Raw genomic sequence first — 19,180 nt, 5'->3', positions numbered from 1 at the left:
ATTGCCCTGACAGATTTCTCATGTATACATCCACCCCTCATTAGGGAAGCAATACAAAGAGTAAAAACTGTCTAGATCTCAAGATTACCAGCTGCTATTTTCTGAAATAGTAATTTATCCCATACTGTATTCTGAGGTTCTCAGGCTGAGATAACATATGGAAATGTAGTGCTTTCCTGAAAAAGAACACACTAAAGTATTCTGTTTCTCACAGGTTCATGGTTTAGATCCAAACACATGGAAAACTGTTGAAATTGTCCACATAGACATTGCAGATCGAAGTCAAGTTGAACCGGCAGTGAGTACTATTTGATGGCATCTTGATATGTCCTCTTCACATCTCAAAGTTACCTTCTGTCTTTTGTATAGTCTGCATTTCTGCACTGAAATGATCCTGGCACTCAGGTCTGTTCTGGACAACACAGGCCCTGGAGGAAGAGAAGGTGATCGTCTCCTTTGCTGTGGGCAAGGAAAAAGTGCCTTGCTTATGTTAGAGAGCGTTTGCTCAAGAAGTGTTTCCAAAACACTTTCGTTTACTGCTTAAAAGTCACACAGGTATTTTATACTTTTTATGTATGAGTAAGAAAGTAAAAATCTTCCTTACTTTCATTAGCTCAGTTAAGGCTAGTCCTGTTAGAATCATTTATGATCGTTTAACCAGCTAGCATGCTATTTGGATTATTTTGCTTGTTAAGCTTTTTAAATTTTATATGTGTGGGTTTAATGCACAGCACACGTAGAGGTCAGAGGAACAACTTTCATGAGTTGATTCTCTCCTTCCACCTTCACATGGGTTATGGGGTCAAAACTCAGGTCATGAGGCTGACCTTTACGCACTGAGCCATCTTCCTAGCTAGCTCTGTTTTGATTCTTACTAATTGTAAGTATCTGTACTTGCCTCTCCTCACTTAATCTCCCTTCCCCATGCCAGGTGAAGACCCTTACTTGTTTTGGTTTTCTGGAGTTGGCAAATACTAACTCAGGCCTATAGCATGCAGGTACTATATTGATTTCATAGCTGTGATAGCCAAAGATTGTCTTCTGCTCTGCTGGTACTTCCCTGGTTTGGTTGTTCAGTGTCCCCTACCATTTCTGTTTTTAGTGTGTGGTCTCTGAATTTAAGCAGTGTTGTCAACTCAGCAGAAATAACTCAAATACAAAATATAAAGGTAAATCTAAAACAAAAGTCTCTGACTTTTGTCAGAAACACCTGGGGTTGAAGTTGATCGTGACTAGGCTGGACACCGCTCTTTTAGGGCCCCTCCCTCCCTACTTAGAATTTCAGTGTTGAGCTAGGGCGATGGTTTAGTGAATATAGTCCCAGTGCTAGACGGCGTTGCCTGAGGCTGACCCCTGGGCTCTGCAAACACATGCACCATCACACATCGATAAATATAAAGATAAATATGTGGGCACTGAATAGTGGGGGTGATCCTAATTTGGGTTTGTTTGTTTTTAATTGTACTGTGATATGAAGTTACCTCAATTTCAAGGATATTTTCACCTTTGAAATTATGTAAAGGAGGCTATTTTAATCTGTTCAAATGAGGATCATTCAAAGGGTGTCTTTTTGTTGGGGATATCTTTTAGCCATTATTTACTGTATGTAAAAGAGTAGTGAAAGGAGAAGTATCTAGGATGTGAGAGGCAGTTAGTCAGCAGGTTAGCTGGTCACAGATATGGTGGAAGTACAGTGACAGGTTTTACATTCAATGGCTTTGCCATCTCTTGGCTCTTTGATCTTTGCCAAGGTTTTGTGACCTCCCTGTGCATAGCTGTTTGATCTTGTGCAAATGAGGCTGACTACCACACAGCACTAAATATGGGCACCTTGTAGTAACTAGATTACTATGTGCAGGCCTGGCTGTCATTGCCAGCTGCACTGTGCAGGTGGCTGCCCCAGTGACACTATCTACTGTGTGTGTGTTCACCTGCATTTTTTCTCTTTTAAATTGTATGTGTACAAAGATTTGTGTGTGTGTGTGTGTGTGTGTGTGTGTGTGTGCGCGCGCGCGCGTACATGTAGATGCCTTGGAAGGCCAGAAGAGGGTATCAGGTTCTTTGAATCTGGAGTTACAGGGTGTGAGCTGCTTGGTGTGGGAAACTCTGATCTTCTTCAAGAGAAACAAGCACTTTTTAACTGCCGAGCCATCTCCCCAGGCCCAATTTTCTGTGGTTTTGCTCTCCAGGGTTCATAATTCCTATTTGCAAATTTACATTTCAGATATGAGTAAATGCAAATTTAAGATATATTGAATTTGTAGTAGCATTTTTTATTGTGATAAAATGCACACAACATAAAAGTTAACTTTTGAATCCTTTAAAAATGTACATTGCAGTGGCATAGTGAGTATTCACGGTCATACAGCCATTACTGTCTAGTTCCGATGGACTCACTGCTGATTACCAGACCCTTATTCCCCATTCCTTCTTAACCCCAGCTTTTTGTGACCGCTGGGATTTATCTGTTGGGCATTTCTTGCACCACATGGCCTGTTGTGTCTGGATGCTGCTTAGACTGCATGATTTCAAGTTTTATTTGTATTGTAGCATATTTTGGTATTCATCTTTTTAGGCTTGCCCATATCACACTGGATGAAATACTACATTTTCCTCAGACTTTCACCACTGTTGGGCATGTGACTGCTCTGACATCTTAGTGTCACAGGGTCTTTTGGTCTGTGTGCTTTCTTAGTCCCGACAATGAAAGCGCAACTGATGTAGGATGTCAGGTGTAACATTGAAAGAACCTAGCTTGAGGGACTGGAGCTGCTGCTCTTACAGGGGACCTGGATTCAGTTCCCAGCAACCACATTAGGTGGCTCACAACTGTCTGACTCCATTTCCATGGGGATCTGATGCACTTTGGTCTCCGTGAGTACCTGGTGCACATAAGCTGCACAAGTACTCACACATAAATAAATAAAAGATACTTTTAAAGGAATGCATTTGCAATTTTAAAAGGGCAGTGTTGTCATAGCAGGCAATATGTCAATACACACTTTCCATACTCAAGATCAGTAGCAGTGCCTTGCAGTCTGGATAAGATCAGCCTAGTACCATGATCTAGCTAAGTTGTAGAGGTTCACAGTGCTGCAGGGAACAAAAGGTCACCAAGGACTCAGGCCCAGAAAGGCAAAAACAAGTAGGGTTGCAGTGGTTGAAGGGACTGTCTGTTACACCTTTTTCATGCATGCGTCACACTCTCGGGTCACAGTCTTGGTTCATGTGTCTGTCTTTCCTACTTAGAACTGGACCTCGGGAAAGAGTCTTGCTGTTAGCTTGTTCCTTAGGCTTCTGCACTATGACTGTGGAAGAGCAGCAAGGAAAGGTAAAGGTGCCCTTTAAGATGAACCTGTGCAAGCTCATGGTGATAAAAGAAACACCTGGTTTTGGGTTTGCATGTGTGTTCCTTCTGTCTTCCCCCTGCCATGCTCCCGGCCATCCAGGACCATAGCGCCCCCCTCCCCTTTTTGGTTTTTTGAGACAGGATTTCTCTGTAGCTTTGGAGCCTGTCCAGGAACTAGCTCTTGTAGAGCAGGCTGGCCTCGAACTCACAGAGATCCGCCTGCCTCTGCTTCCCAAGTGCTGGGATTAAAGGCGTGCGTCACCACCTGGCGGGACTGCTGTCTATTAAACACAGGCATTTAATTTGGTTTAATCTGGTCTGATTGGAATTTTTTGCGCCGGTGGAGAGGTTCTGCTAGAAAATATTCCTAACACTCAATACTGGGGCTGCAGGTACATGAGAAGCATACATGGCTGCATGGGTGTTCGGTCTGAACACTTCCGCTTCTGCTGCAAGCATTTTAACTCGACATCATCTTTCAGCCCAGTGCAAGCTCATAACAACAAACTTAAAATGGTTGAGTTTATTTTCTTTTTGCTGTTCACTTTATAAGAAATGAAACATTAGTAATTTTGAGAAAATAGGTAGTCAAGATCTGTCAGACTCAAGGCATATGTAAAATCGTTGAGAGTAGAAAAAACAAAAATTTGAAAGGACTCTTGAACCTTTTCACTCCATCTGGTGGGAGGTCAGTTCAGAACTGCTCAGGCTTGCTTTGCTGGCCCCTCTGCTGGGCTGTTAGGTGGCTCCTGTCTCACTCTTGCTGTCTTTCTGGGTTTGCTCACTTTTAGAAGCTGTGTTTGCCGTGTATGAAGGGACTGGTTTTGACCCATGGTGTATCTACATATTTGGCTAAGCGTCCTGATGTGTTTGTATAATTGAAGTGGCGTTGTCAGTATAACTCTAGAAGCAAAGATTTGTTGTGAAAATCTGTCAGTGTGACTTAGTTTCATAGCATAGTTGCTTTAGGAATCATGTGCATGTAAGTATGGGAGTTATTAGGGGTGTTTTGTTGATTCCTTTTGGAAAAATTTTATAAGACTTGGTTTAGGTGCATTTTTTTAAATTTATTTATTATGTATACAATATTCTGTATTGCATGTATGCCTGACCACCAGAAGAGGGCACCAGATCTCATAGATGGTTGTGAGCCACCATGTGGTTGCTGGGAATTGAACTCAGGACCTCTGAAAGAGCAGCCAGTGCGCTTAACCTCTGAGCCATCTCTCGAGCCCCAAGTGCATTATTTCTTAAAGAAAGCAGTGGGCTGTCTGATGATATTTCTGTGTAAATATCTCACTCAGTGTCTTTTGTTCTTTAGATTGTCTCTATCTTGCAAAACTGACTTCCTCTTTGAGAGAAAGAGGCATTAAAGTATAGTGCCAGTAAGATTTGTACCCTTCAAGAAGTAAGGGTCCTCCTCTGGAGTTTAGCAGTCACAGAGCACACTGTGCCAGCGGAACACCTCTGTCCCTTCACACTCCTCTGTCCCAAACCCCTGTGTTCCTGCTCACATTCCCTGCCTTCAGTTTTCTCAGTACCTTGGGCACCACTTGGGCTAGGACAGCACTGTACTCAGAGGCACACTTTTGATGGGGAGTGAACTTTGCAGTGGAGCTTTGTTGGATTTTTTTTTTTTTCCTGTAGTCGTTAGCTGGTTTTGTTGTTGCTGCTGGTATTTTAAATGAGGAAGTCAGGAGGCTGAGGGACGAGGGTAGTTTGAGACCAGCATGGACAACATAGGGAGATCCCCATCTCAGAAAAACAAAATAAAAAGAAGAAAGTAGGAAAAGATAGAGAGGGTGGATTTTATTGTGCAGACAGTAATGGACACAGTGCTGCTGCAACCGCTTCATGATCCTACAGGATGGGAAATACATGATGCTGCCTGCACTGCAAAGATTCTGAGCCGCTATTTGTGGTCTGTTTTTGTTCAGGTTAAAAAGTGTCTTAATAGATTGTGTGTACAGCATAAAACACCCAAATGTAAGTTTAAAGATTTCCCCCTTCTAAGGTTGTTGTTGATACATAACCACAGCAAAATGTTTGGGTTTCTTTAACTGCCCTGATGAGATGCTCACGCATAGCCTCAGCTCATTTCCAGAATGTACACAAATACAGCCCTTGACATCTGCTTCTGCTTTGTTTCCTAAGGTATAAAATCTGAATGTGGCCCTTTTAATCATGCCCAGCACTCTGTCTAAGTAGCTTTCCATGATTTGTATACAAAAGTGACTTCCCAGGAGAGGCAGGCTTATGAGCTTGAACTATGCACACCACTAACAGCAGAGTCCTTCAGTTTGGAAGTAATTTGAAAGAAATGAGCACAGTTTTAAAAAAGAAATTGGAACCATATTTAAAGGTATTTATGTGAAATAAGAAAGGGTTTGTCAGCCTTTCTCCTGGCTTAATACATGCTGTGTGACTTTATAACTATATAGTTATATATATATAGTTATATATATATATAGTTATATATATAAAGAGATGGGTCTCTCTTTTCTTTAGTAGAAATGATGAAATGATAATTCAAAATTTTGAAATCTAAAGTAATGCATTTTAGTATGCTTTAAAGTAGTTAGTAATAACACTATATTAGTGATTCAGAAATATTAGATTACTAGAAAGATACGGTTTACAAATACTGTTGTAGTGCAATGAGATGGCCCTCAGATAACGGAGCATGCTGACAAACCTGAGTTCAGTCCCCAGAATGCACATGGTATAAGGAGAGCCAATGCCTGCTAGTTGTCCTCTGGCTCCCCACACATGTGCTATGGTATACAAGTACTCACACTTTTACAGACATAACACACACACACACACACACACCATTTTTTAAAATATAAAAATATAACTTAATATGGTGTTGCACAATATTTTTCTCCCATCTTAAAATGCAGCAGGTTCAAAGAATAACATTGTCCCCTTATGTTTCAACATGAGTGTGATATTTTTATTTGTGGTCAAAGTATTTTTTTGAAATGAGGCATTTCAAGATCAAAAATGACACAGTTTTAGGAACATGGTGATAGATCACTAAGGGCAGGAAGAGGCACCTATTCCTGGATCACAGGAAACCGTGCACAGAGCGCCCACCCACAGTGCTCCCCTGCAGAGCCTGGGGCAGCTGTTGCTGCGGCTCTTCAGCAAGCTGTACTGCTTGAAGTTTTCTGGGCTTTTCTCAGTGCTGTTTGCCCCTTTGAGCCCTTCCCCACCATGCTGATGCTCAGTGCTTTCCTTCTCACCTTCCTTTCCCTGTCTGTCTTTCCCCCGCAGGCTCACAGTGTGCTCTTGGGGTGCTACTTTGCCTTGTGTCCTAGTACTTACTCCACTGCCTGGACTAGGATCGTAGGATTGTCAATTGTGGACTCTCGACCGCTGTACACATACATCTTTTTCCAGTAGAAAAGCTTGTAGGCAGCTTTTTCCACCCAGGGTCTGTCAACAAGCCTAGGGGTGTCCTCTTAGTGGACACAGGCCCCTCACGGGGAAGAGAGTTGTTGATGACATTCCCCTTCCCTTGAGTATAGGCTCATCACTCCTCACCTGTGGAGAATCTCATGCCCCTGCTCCTGTACGCTTGTGGGAAGCTGCGTGCTAGCACACAGGAGAGATTAGAGAGAGTAGGAATCTGGAAGCAAGAATAGTCTCGGTTGGAGATCAAGGCCCAACCTTTACTTAACCTTTACTTGCACTATTAAGGAATTTTCAGCCTGAGGAAGGGCTGTCATTTCTAGCAGTCACTGGTAGCAGACCCCAAGGCGGGCTGGCAGCTTCACTTTCTAGAGCTGATTGAGAGAGCTCTATTAGTTTACTTCGGGCAAAGGAACAGTTGCTGGTTCATCAGTCCATCTTCCCTGGTTCTCAGAAACAGACTTTTTGGAAAGGCATTGCCTTTTGATTTTGAGTTCTGTTAGGCCACGCCTACACTTTATGTATTTGATCTGTAATCTTGGTAGCATATGCTTTACTGCTCTGTTTCTAGAGAAAAGAATAATTATATAATTTTTAAGAGAGAAGACTGTCTTTCCTAAACAGTCTGTACTAGGGGTTTTTCCCCTCTTTTTATTTATTCTTATTTTTTATTTTTGGTTTTCCCCTTTTGAAAATTAGAATAGAATCTGTCTAGAAAAGCTTAATAAATATTAATTTAAGCCATTTGTCAGCTTTTGAGCTGACATTTTTCTTCTGGGTTATCTCACTCAAAGTTCCAGGTTAACCAGTGGTGGGTGGACCCTGATGGTTTGGATAAGCCATCAGTCTGTCCATATAGCTGTGATTTGGCTGTGTGTGTGCATGCGTGTGTGAGTGTGCACGCATGCGCAGCGTGTAAGAGAAAACAGCTTGCAGGGAGTTGGTTCTATCTTAGGAGTTTGTAGCTGATCACTAATGTGTAAGAGACTTTCAGAAACTTTGCTCGTGGTGCGTGTGTGAAGGTGGGAGGACCGTGACCCAGCTGCCAGTGTGACACGTGCAGGGGATAGCCCTTGAATGGAGGAGAAAGCAGCTCCAAGTCTGAGGCGGCTGGTCTTGCGTGTGCTTGTGAGGCACACTTTACATGTACTCATCTCACCAGCCTTTGCTGCACAGGGAAGCAAGCCCTGGGCAGGGTGTTGTAAAGGCCCCCTTCCTGCCCCACCATCTTCAAAGAGAGTATAAATAAAATGTAAGCATGCTTGCCATTACAAATAAATGTGAAAATATTTTCCTACTTTAGTCTACTGCCTTACATGGTCAAGTACTTCCAGCGTGGATTCCTGGTGTGTTTGGAGACATGATTGGCAGCAGTGCCCTCTTGTGGAAAAATAACATACTGCTTTTTTCATGTGTACATTTCTGTTAAAAATCAGTGTGTAAAAACATCTTCACAAAAAGTACTTTCTGACTGGACCCCACCACAAACCAGCTTTAGAAGAAAAACAGTGGGGGGGGGGCCGGGGAGGGGAGAATTCTGAGAGCCAGAAAATGGTTTTGAGCAATTCCTTGTTAAAATTTTTTTCAGAAGTCTAAATTATTTTATTCTATGTATTTATTTGAGGAGACTTACTCTGGACCCCTTGCTGACCCAGAACTTGCTGTATAGACCAGGCTGGTTCCCTGCCTCCCAGTCCTGGATTGAAGGTGTGGTCACTCTGGCAGCACTGTGATATACTTAGAGGCTGCTCCCTAAGCTGAGCAGGGACAGAGGTCCTACAGTCTGTTTTTAGAATGTAGTATTGAGGACAGCATCCTAATTCCTGCTCTGGGTTTGTGGGTAATGTGTTTGAGCAGGGAACACCCTTTCCCTTCCCTGGGGGCATGATTTAGCATTGCTGGAGTGCTATGCTGCCTGGCTCAGTCCAGAAGTGCTCAGAAAACACAACAAATGGTGGTGCTGGAGTCTGCTTTTACAGAAAGGAAATGGCTTTATAGTTTTTATAATTTTATGCCAACAGACCACACAGGATCCTGGATTGAGGAGCTGCAGGGCAGGTAGGGCACACCCGGCCCGCAAAGGGCATTCCCTAGTTAACTGATACCATTTGCTATGGTATCTTCTGTGATGTGCCATCAGTTAAAAGGGAACAGAAGTGTTAGAACACTGCCAAACATCTCAGGTGCAATTTGGTTTTAAAATGAATGAGGAGGACCTTTGCTGACAATGGCATGTTTATTGTGTTAAAACTTATTTCATTGGTATCGAGACTCTTAAATGCCTACATTGAAATAATTAATTGTATGTGTATGTATGTTTATATATGGAGATAGACATATGGAGATGTTAGGGTGGGGGTACATGGTGCACATGAGAAAGTCAGGACAGCATCATTCATTCATTCATTTTGTTTTTTCAGGACAGGGTTTCACTGTGTAGTCCTGGCTGTCCTGGAACTCACTCTGTAGACCAGGCTGACCTTGAACTCACAAAGATCTGCCTACTACCTCTCAAGTGTTAGGATTAAATGCATGCACCACCACCACTTGGCTATTTGTTGATTTCTTGAGATGGTATCTCATTGTGAAGACCAGGCTAGCCTCCAAATCAGAGATCCATGTGCATCTACCTCCTGAGTACTAAGGTTTTTAAAGGTGTGTGCCATGACAACCAGGGTCACAGTCTCTTCATTTTTAAGGGGTATAATATAGTAATGACAGTGTTGAAATAATAAGAAACAGGGTAATTCTGTACGTAAAACATAGCCAAAACAGTAAACTCAACCCCCTTGGGGGGAAGGGATGGAGCGGGAACCACAGGCAGTTATTTTAGGCACTGTCAATGCAAGCATCTGCACTGTGTACCTCAGCGACATCTCCTTTGGGAGCACCATTTATTTTCCTTGCTCTGTTGTCGTTTGTACAGTGTGTCATATCACACATTTTGTAGTAAACTTTTTTTCCAGAGCTGAAATTCTGACATTGCTATTTCTTTGGTGATCTGCTCTCATAAACAGGGCATTGACTTCTGGAGAGGAAAAGATAGCATTTAAAAGCAGGAAGAAGCCACTAGCTCGGTTGTTCTCTAACCTAGCTCTGCCTACCATGACCTACCCCAATGGCTGTAGGTGGCTAGGCTGTGGTGGATACCCACAGTCCATCTGGGATCATCTTGCCACTCCAGGACTGTTTGAAGGGTCTCTGTAGAATTAGAAAGAACGAAACACTCTGTTCGCACTTCTCGACCACACTGATTGTGTCTGTGGTCTCCATACAGGTGTCTGTAAATGCAGTTTTAGGGTTCGTGGAAAGCAGGATTCATGGAGGGCTGCATTATAGAATATTTTTAATGCTGTTTTGTTCCTCTGAGGTGCATTCAGTAACAGAAACTAGGCCAACAAGTTATTGACAATTAGTGGTCCTTTGGGACTGCTTTAATGAATAGATAAGAATGATTTGTAATTAGCATAATAATTATATGCAAATGAAGGCTTCTGAATTGCTCTAAAACACTTCTGAACTGTTTAAACAGCCCTCCTGAGATCTTGTTACTCTATTAATTTGTGTAGCAAATCTTTTTTTCATAGATCATGCAAAGATAAACTTCAGCCCAGCCCCTGTGCTAGTGATTAGGAATTCCAAGGTGGTAGAACCTGAATTAATGAGATTTACTTATACTGTATTAATGGTACTCTGTGGGAACCTGCAAGGGTGAGGAGTCACTGGGGAGATGTAATTAAAAACAGAAAAGAAAGCTGCTGATTGGAAAATAACTGTTGAAATTGGTTTATTAAACAAGTTAGTAAATGTTATTTCTTTCTCTGTTATTTGTTATAGTAACATTCAGTGCAAACACTTTTTTTAAATGTGCTGGCCTGGAGTATGGCTTACATTTTGTCAACTACAGGCATACTGTCAGCCTTGAGATTAGAGACATTTTCTTTTCTTTCTTTCTAGGGGCCCTGATATTTATTTAAAAGGGAGTAGAGTGGTGCTAATAGAGTGAATGCTTGTTATTTGTCTTCACATTTCTTTAGCCTCTCCTAAGCTTTGCTGAATTGAGCAGTAGTACCCTTGCATTTTAAACTTAGTATCTCTGAGCTGTTTGAGTAGACACCTAATTAATCATCATGCTAAAGTAGAACATTTGATAGCAGGCTGCGGGATCCTAACATTTACTTTGTGAAACTCCCTGTGGGCAGCGGGTTATATAGACTGGGTCTGTTCTTTATGAGCAGGTATCAGGGAGTTGCTAAGGCTGGTGCTTTTGAGTAGCTGTTCCTGTTTCTGCTTACCCTCACCTCTGCTAACCCAGGCGCACTCTTAAGCGGTTTCTGGTGTCTGGGGCTCATCTTGATTTTCCACGAGCTGTCAAGAAACTCACCTCCTACTCCCTTCCCCATTCATAATCATGAGTTAAATCTGGGTGCAAGGATATACTTAGGTTGGCTCAGCAAAGGTTGTATGCTTGTATTTTGGGGGACAGCCACTAGGCTAAAAGATTCATAAAATTAATATTCTTTGTCTTCAAATTTAATCTGGTTTCTGTTGAGAGTGGTGGTCAATAACAGATATGTACCCGAGAGGTAGTGTAGCTTTCCTGTAGTTCTTAGATGAGTTTAATGACTGCACTCTTGTGGTTCCATTGTGGAGACACTAATCCATTTATTTACCGTATCGTACTTCAGTTTGTTCTGGGGGGGGGGGGGGGGTCTTGGCTTCCATTTGACTTCATTTTTACTTAAATAAGAGTTTGGGTGATACAGCATTGGTTAGCACGAATTTAAGTGTGTCTTACACTGATGCCATTGTGCTTTTGTGTCATTTGAGCACTATTGATGGAGGAGCAAGTACTGTCTTGAAAGGTGTACCCAGCTAAATAATGATGGTTTCACAGGTCCTTATCCTGACCAGGCCTCTGGGCATTGTCTAGGTAATTAAAATCAGATCACAAAAAAATGCTAAGCACAATTCACTTAGTATAATAAGATTTTGCTCCCTTTAAACCTGATTTTAAAACCTTTTTTTTTTTTTAAGTGTATTTCCTTGGACTAGTAAATTTGTTCTTTTTTCCCAAGGATTACAGAAAGTGCATAGCAGATTCAGCCTTCAGAATACCCAGGAGCTGAAGACTCAGGCAGACTGCAGCTGTCTTCACCCACAGTGTTCTAAAAGAACTAATGAGATGAGAAGCCTGCAGCTGGTGGCGAGCACAATAAACCATGAGCCAGGGGCCTCTCTTCATCAGAGCCTCCCTTTCCCCCCGGGATCCCAGAGGAGACAGAATACTAACAAAGCCAGCAGGCTGTCTCATTCCACACTATTGCTCATTTGCAGCTGTAATTGGTAGCTGAGGTTGCATTCTGTATGCTGAAACTGTCATACATGAAGGAATATATTTGTTCATTGTGATATGGATATAAATCGACCAGTTTTCAAATCCAGAGACCAAATCAGATACCCAACATAAAATTCAGCAAGAAGATACTATTCAAAAAAGAAAATAGTGTTTATTGTAGAAATACAAAATTGAGGTTGTGAAAACCGCATCCACTTTCTGCCTTTTCATATGCTACTTAATTCAACTGATTAAACATTTACAGATTCAAACTAACTCACGCAAAATGTCTACATTTTGACAAGGTGCATTATTCTCACCTGTCAGGGTTAAGGTGCTATTGTTAATAATTGGGTTATATTATATTTTTAGTATAATACCTTTAGTGTTTTGCTGCTTTGCAGTCTTAGAGAAAAAAACAAAGAGAACGTTTCATTTTGTGTATACACCTCAGGAAGACCCACTTGGATACTCCTGGTGCTGGGACTGGCTTCTTGGTTTTTTAAATGTCTGCTTCCTGGGATTACTTACACCTATGGCTGACCTGTGTGGTCTAGTCATATGAGCCAAGGAACAGATCAAAGAGTTCAGTAGGCTGGAGAGATGGCTCAGTGGCTTAGAGAACTGGCTGCTCTTCCAGAAGACCAGGGTTCACTTCCCATTACCCATACAGTGTTATTCACAACCTTCTGTAATTCCAGTTTCAGTGGATCAAGTGCCATCTTCTAGCTTCTTCTGAGGGCAGTGTTTGCATGTGGGGTACACAGATACACATCCAGGCAAAACACCCATACACATAAAACTCTGGTTGAAGTCCAGGTATAGGGAACTTTTATCATTTCCTTACTGGATGGTGAGCTTCATGATGCGTTTTAGAAAAGCAGCCATGGCTACTTCGCATTGATGATGAAGGCTTGCAGGTGTGCCTTCTGAAATAGTGTCAGAACTGGAGTGACATTTTCACAAGGTTTTCGGTTTCTTTAGTTTCTCCATCTACTGCAGAGGGTTTCTGTAGATGTGTGACGTATCTACCTGCCATGGAACTGGGGTCAAAAAAAACAGTGAGGTCTCTCTCTATTTTGACCCTCTAGTTGACACCTTTGCTAGTCTCTTAGGGCCGACTTGGAAATGATTGATGCCGGTCAAAATTTAAACTGAGTTCTCCCTTCTTTATAAGTTGCTTGGCCCTAGTGTAGGGACTGCCTTTATTTAATGCCATTGGTTTTATTCCTTTGACCCTAGAGGCAATTGTGTACAGTTTATTTTGTGTTTACTTACTCTTCCCATGTGTATGGGGCAGGTTTAAATATCACAGCACTCCACAGTTTTCCATACTCAATTCTAAAATCCTGTTTCCCTCTTCCCTGTCACAGTTGAATACATCCAAAACCAAGGCTTGTCTTGCTGCTGTGGCATGTATTAGTCTTCTGCATTTTTATTATTAATGTCACATAAAACAGTAGTACAACCTATAACTGTCAGCTACTCGCGCACAGAAATGTGTTTACTATTCAGTTCACTTACAGTTCAGGTTTGATAAAAAATAAAAGAAAAACAGGACTGGTATGGCCATGGCCACATCACACCCCAGTCAATAAGAGAAAAGGGGCACAGGTTCGCTCTCATAGGCTGGTAAATCATGGCCAGCCTTCCGGGCATTAGACTGACGGTTAGAATTTAGGTGCTGAAATATTCTCAACATGGTGTGCCTTTCTTTCTACTTTTGTTTATGTTTTGTGAGACAGGGTTTGTCTGTAGCTTTGGAACCTGTCCTGGAACTCACTCTATAGACCAGGCTGGCTTAGAACTCACAGAGATCCTCCTGCCTCTGCCTCCTGAGTGCTGGGATTAAAGGAGTGTGCTGCACCATCACCCCGTGTCTTTTTACTTTTGAATATGAAGGCAGCTTGTCTCTTGGGAGGGGTGTGTTCTTAACTGGTTTTGTTTGGTTTTGATTCTGACTGAATGTTCTCTCTTCTCCTTTGGTAGGTAATGCATACTTCTTGGGGTTTGGGTACCTGTTTTGTCTTGTCTTGTCTTGTCTGTCACTTTCAACTAGACTGATGTTAGGAGCCAACCCTGTGTTCTGGCCCTTACTGTCCTGTGGTAGATATTCCATAGGGTCTTTGATGGAAGGAAATGGTACTAGAGATGATTGATGTAATGATGCTTTTTAATTTGGGGGAAAGGTGGGCTTTAATTTTGAGTCTTTGCTCTAGAAGAGAATGGTTTAGAGGCTTATAGGTATGCTTTTGTTCAGGTAGCTTACTTCTTCTTCTGAATGCAAGTTTTAGGATTCCCCTATTCAGTTGCTTCTTTCCTGAGTCGAGAAAGCACACCAGTTTTAATGATGCAGGTGTGGGTCTATGAACTCATCCCAGCGGGCAGAGTGAAATCAGTGCTGCTGTACACAGACAGGTGAAGTGACTCCGGTTCCGCTTGTCTGCTCCTCCCTGTGTATCCTTTCTGCATAATGTTGACTGGCCTTATGTCCTGGCCATACTACATTAACTATTTCAAATTATTGAGACCCAGTGAAGCCAGCCAGGTTCATGTGTTTAATAATTTCAGCCCTTTCTCTAGCTTCTGAGACAGTGTTGAGATGACCTCCAGTACAGGGTCACATGTTTACCCAAGCAAGCTTCTGAAAAGCTTAGTTTTCTTCCCTGATCCTCACTTTTTCTTTTCACATGGTTTATTTATAGCCCTCCCTAGGAATTAATAGCATGCCATATGCATTTACTAACTGGCCTTTTCTAAGTGACCACTTGCCAGTATATTTTCTTTGCTTTGGAGCATGCTCCATGCATGCTTTGCTTGAATGACTCTTACCAAAGAACTGCAGTTTGCAGCCAGGGTTTCCTCTCAGCCTGGTTTGGGCACTTTCTGCACAGTGTTTGTGCCCTTTGCAAGTGCTGTGGCGCACCCTGGGTCTGTGTTGTGACAATTCGTGAAATTCCCGCCGTTTCTGCACACTCCTAAAATAACTTGGCTCCTGTGGAGAGAGCGGGGGAAAGGGACAGGAACTTCAGTTGAGTGAAATAATTTAACTCATTTTGTACAGTCTGCCAGGCAGGATGCACTGAATGACGCAGAGCTTACATGCATGAGTCATAGATTTTCTGGTCATCGCTGGTTTGTTGTCACTGAAGAGTTTCAGTCACCCGTTCCTACCTTTTATGACAGTGAAGGACACAGATTTAGCCGGGAAGGGAGGAGGGACATGCAGGAACAGGGCATGTGTGTGTGCAGTAGTGGCTCACAGTGGCAGAAGCAGCCCAGTGCCACCATGTGCAGGTGTTGTTGAAAGTCAGGTGTTAGTTCTTTAGCATGTCTGCTGACTGTCAGCCCTCAAACCCTAATGTTTCACAGACCAGCAACTAATCTTGGTGGGCTGCTATCACTCAACACTCCTAATTCCATAGTTGAGACAAAAGTTTAGGAAGTAATGGGATACAAACTGCAGGTGCTGTGTGTGGACCATTTCCCCATGTGTAAAGGCACAGGGAGCTCTAGCTGCAGAAAGCCACCTGGCAAGATTAAAAAATGGTTTCTGGTTTTCTTCTTCATCTTCGACTCTGTTTTGCTTTACAGGACTACAAAGCTGATGAAGACCCTGCATTATTCCATTCAGTCAAGACCAATAGAGGCCCCCTGGGACCTAACTGGAAGGTATATTGGCTGCTGACCTTGCTGACAAGTGGAGTCTTGACAACATAATAATTGACAGGTCCCAATTCTTAAAAGAGGTGGTAGTGTTTAAATGAAAAATAAAAACTGCACAGAGGGTTTTCTTTGCTTAGATAAGGACTTAGGACCATTTGCAGTTGGCCTGTAAGTGTGTGCTACATTAACAGAGTCATGCTGTGCTCAGGAACCTGAAGGGGGCAGATGGTTTGGGGACTGTGACATCTTCTGACTCCAGACAGTACAGAAATCCATGTTAAATGAAGGTTTGTAGTGGGGTCTAGATGGCATCTACTCTAAATGAGTTCCTTTCACACAGGTGTTTCCTTGACCTTTTTGGTAGGTAGGTTTCTGGAGAGCTGAACACCAAAGCAGTTTTCGTGGCAAGTATTTGCATTCAGGTAGAGCACACCTTCACTTCATTCATGAAGTAGGAAAAGCAATTCCACCAAATGGAATCCCTTAAACAAGGCTTACAGTGTTGGTGGCAGGTTATTCTAATTAGTTTGACTGACCAGGAGGCACATAAACACCCAAACCTGACCTGAGCTGATTTTTTTACCCATAGCATTTTCTTGGCAGCCAGGCTCTAACAGGCTGGTTACATCAGGAGACATTACAGTGCTGGCTGCTCCTGTAGAGGATCCCTGAATGGCCCTATTATTATAACTCTTGTTATAACTATATTGTAAACTGTTGCACATCAACTAAAAGGAAGGAGGGATCTGACGTTGTTTAATGTGAAATGAGCCATTGCAGGGTGTGGTCATTCACAGCTTTAATCCCAGGACTCAGACAGAGGCAGTAGATTTCTTATAAGTTCAAGGCCAGCCTGGTGTATGTAGAGTTCCAGGACAGCCAGGGCTACACAGTGAGACCCTATCTTAGAAAGGAAAGACAGAATTATAATTTGTCTTATTTTCACATTTGTTTCCAGGGTAGAGTTCAAAACTCTTCTAACCTAATAACCATTACTAGAAACTTAATACTCAGGAAGTGGACACAAGCATCATCTGAGTCCACTCTAAGGGTTTGCTCAGTGTCCCCACCCTTTTCTAGGTTTGTAGCTACATCCTCTAGACACCCCTAGGCCAGGCTGGTGTCTCTCCAGGGTGTATCCCTCTATCCCTGCTGAGGTGGTGCTGTTGTCTCTGGTGCCGACTCTGGCTAGCAGTGCTTTCACAGGGGATGAAAAAGCAGAAGGCTTATGACAAAATACTGAGTTCTTTCACCCAATTACCAGTGTCTGGAGTATAGGTTTTACACACTGTCACATGGTATGTAAAAATGCTGAGTTCCTTCACCTGATTACTAGTGTCTGGAGTATGGATTTAACACACCTGTCACATGGTGGGCCTGCTCTGCCTGGGTGCAGGGCTTTCCCATGGGTACTTGTAGGAGGTTTTCCAACCAACTATGGAATTACTTAATGTTTTTTACTTTTGCTTGGCTTTTCTGCGTCTTAGGAAATTAGAATGTGTGTAACTAACTTTGCTTGTTCTTGCTTTGTTGTTTTTTTTTACTGATGTGCAAGGACATAAAGGTTACATTCGTGACAATAGCTGAGCACACATGGGAATAAGCGAGCACCTATGTGTTTGGTCAGTGGGCATGTGTCCTTACTCTGCCTGGTGGTGTTGGTGGCAGGGTGAGAACAGAAGAAATGTGTGTGGGCAATGACAAAACTGTGGCACTGCCAGTGAGTGCTGAGGGTGTGGCACCTGCTCTGTGCTGTGCTGTGCAGGCTGAGAGGTAGCCCCTCTGTGAGCTCTCCTTGCATCAGCAGCAGTCCACATTCCAAAATGTGCTCGAGGCTAAGTGAAAACCTCAGGATCTGTTTGTTTGCCTACATGTATGTTTTTAGTTGCTTGGGATCAGACCCAGGACTTGACACGTTAGGCAAGTGCTCTGTTCCTGAGTTATACCCTAGTGATTGCTGTGACACTTCCTCATTTGATATGGGGATACTTCGTATTGTACTTACTGGCTATATTCAATTGATGCGAGAAGGTTCTTTGTCGTCCCAGGTACTATAAAAGGTCACAATTAACCTTCCAAACTTTACAGTGGGCTAGGTCAGGTACGGGTGCTCTGTTTGTAAGTGAGAAATGTAGCCAGAGAAACCCAGATCTGCGGGTCCGCAGACCGGAGCCCAGTGCTGCTCACAGGTATAAGGAGTGATGGGGCAGATCCTTGTCTGCCACGTTTACCGTGTTGCATGGGAACCGTTGAACTCTGTGCTTAGACAGTTCTGCACACCTCCAGTGATAGGAGCACAAAAGGAGACCCATTCCAATTCTGTGAAGACATATACATTAGGATTTAGATCATGTAAGCTTTGATCCTCAGTTTCCATACCTCTAAAATGCAGTTGTTAGCACCAACTTCAGCAATCATTGAGAGCATTAAATGATATCAGTAAGTGCTGGGCACAGGAAGTGGTATCAGAAGGTCAAGCTCTCGATCCGTGTGTGTGTGTGTGTGTGTGTGTGTGTGTGTGTGTGTGTGTTGCACTGTTTTATACCACAGAGATCTTCTCTAGTACCAAACAGCCCTGCACATTATAGCTAGGATTGATTTGTCTTCGGTCACCAGTCTGAGCCCCTTGTCCTTACGGTGTTTAATGATTAGTGCTTGCTGTGGGTCAGCCATCAGAGGCCACAGAGTTTTGAGGCCTTCCTTCCACAGCGAGGTGGTGTTGCTGCTCAAGAGACATTCTCATTTCCCAGGCTTGTCATAGTCACAGGCTTTCATTTTTTTCCCTTATGGTATGATACATATTTTTACTTAAAAACAAACAAAACCAGGAATACACTGTAGCCCTAGAGACATAAGCCTGAGTTGTGTGCTCATTTTCCTTCTGAAGAAGGAAATTAAAAGATCTTTGTTGCTTAGAGTTCAACATGAAATGACTTTGTGCATGCTAATAGAGCAATTTATAACCTGATTAGGAAGTTTGCTTCAAGGCAGAACTGCTGATGAACATCTTATTTCTCTGTGGTATGGTGTGCATGCACACACATGCATATGTATGTGTAGGTTTTGGTTTCTATCTGGAGGGTGTGTGTGTCTTGTGGCACTGGCACAGCCACCTCTCTTAGGGGTTCCAATAGTGTTTTACGTGTGTGTTCCCCCAAGCTTTCCAGTTTCCCACTTCTGATCCTGGGAGTGTCGGCTTCACAAATTGAAGATTATGGTGTCATTCTAATCCAACGAAAGGCCTGATAATCTTTCTTCATTTAAGTCAGACACTGTTGAAGAGTTAAGCTTTTTTTCTACAGATGGATGATTGCTAATAGCTAGGAGGTTCTACCAAAGCATCTGCCTCTGCAGTGCCAGACATTGGAGCATATGGTAATTGGGTCAGGTAAAGGAGTTGGCCCAGAAAT

The 19,180-nt window shown here is 42.7% G+C and overlaps 1 protein-coding gene across 3 annotated transcripts in view; it reads left to right on the top strand.

Annotated features, from left to right (window-relative positions):
- The window catches only part of Pitpnb (phosphatidylinositol transfer protein beta), a 51,814-nt gene that overhangs the window by 16,990 nt on the left and 15,644 nt on the right, over positions 1-19,180 (top strand). For all 3 annotated transcript variants that reach the window (XM_038346544.1, XM_038346545.1, XM_038346546.1), the window contains exons 7-8: positions 215-298; positions 15,699-15,776. In XM_038346544.1, the coding sequence (XP_038202472.1) occupies positions 215-298; positions 15,699-15,776 (162 nt within the window). The remainder of the gene's footprint in view (positions 1-214; positions 299-15,698; positions 15,777-19,180) is intronic.

This window comes from Arvicola amphibius, chromosome 10 (assembly GCF_903992535.2).
Source record: "Arvicola amphibius chromosome 10, mArvAmp1.2, whole genome shotgun sequence".
Classification (NCBI taxonomy): domain Eukaryota; kingdom Metazoa; phylum Chordata; class Mammalia; order Rodentia; family Cricetidae; genus Arvicola; species Arvicola amphibius.
This window is presented reverse-complemented; position numbering and strand designations above follow the sequence as displayed.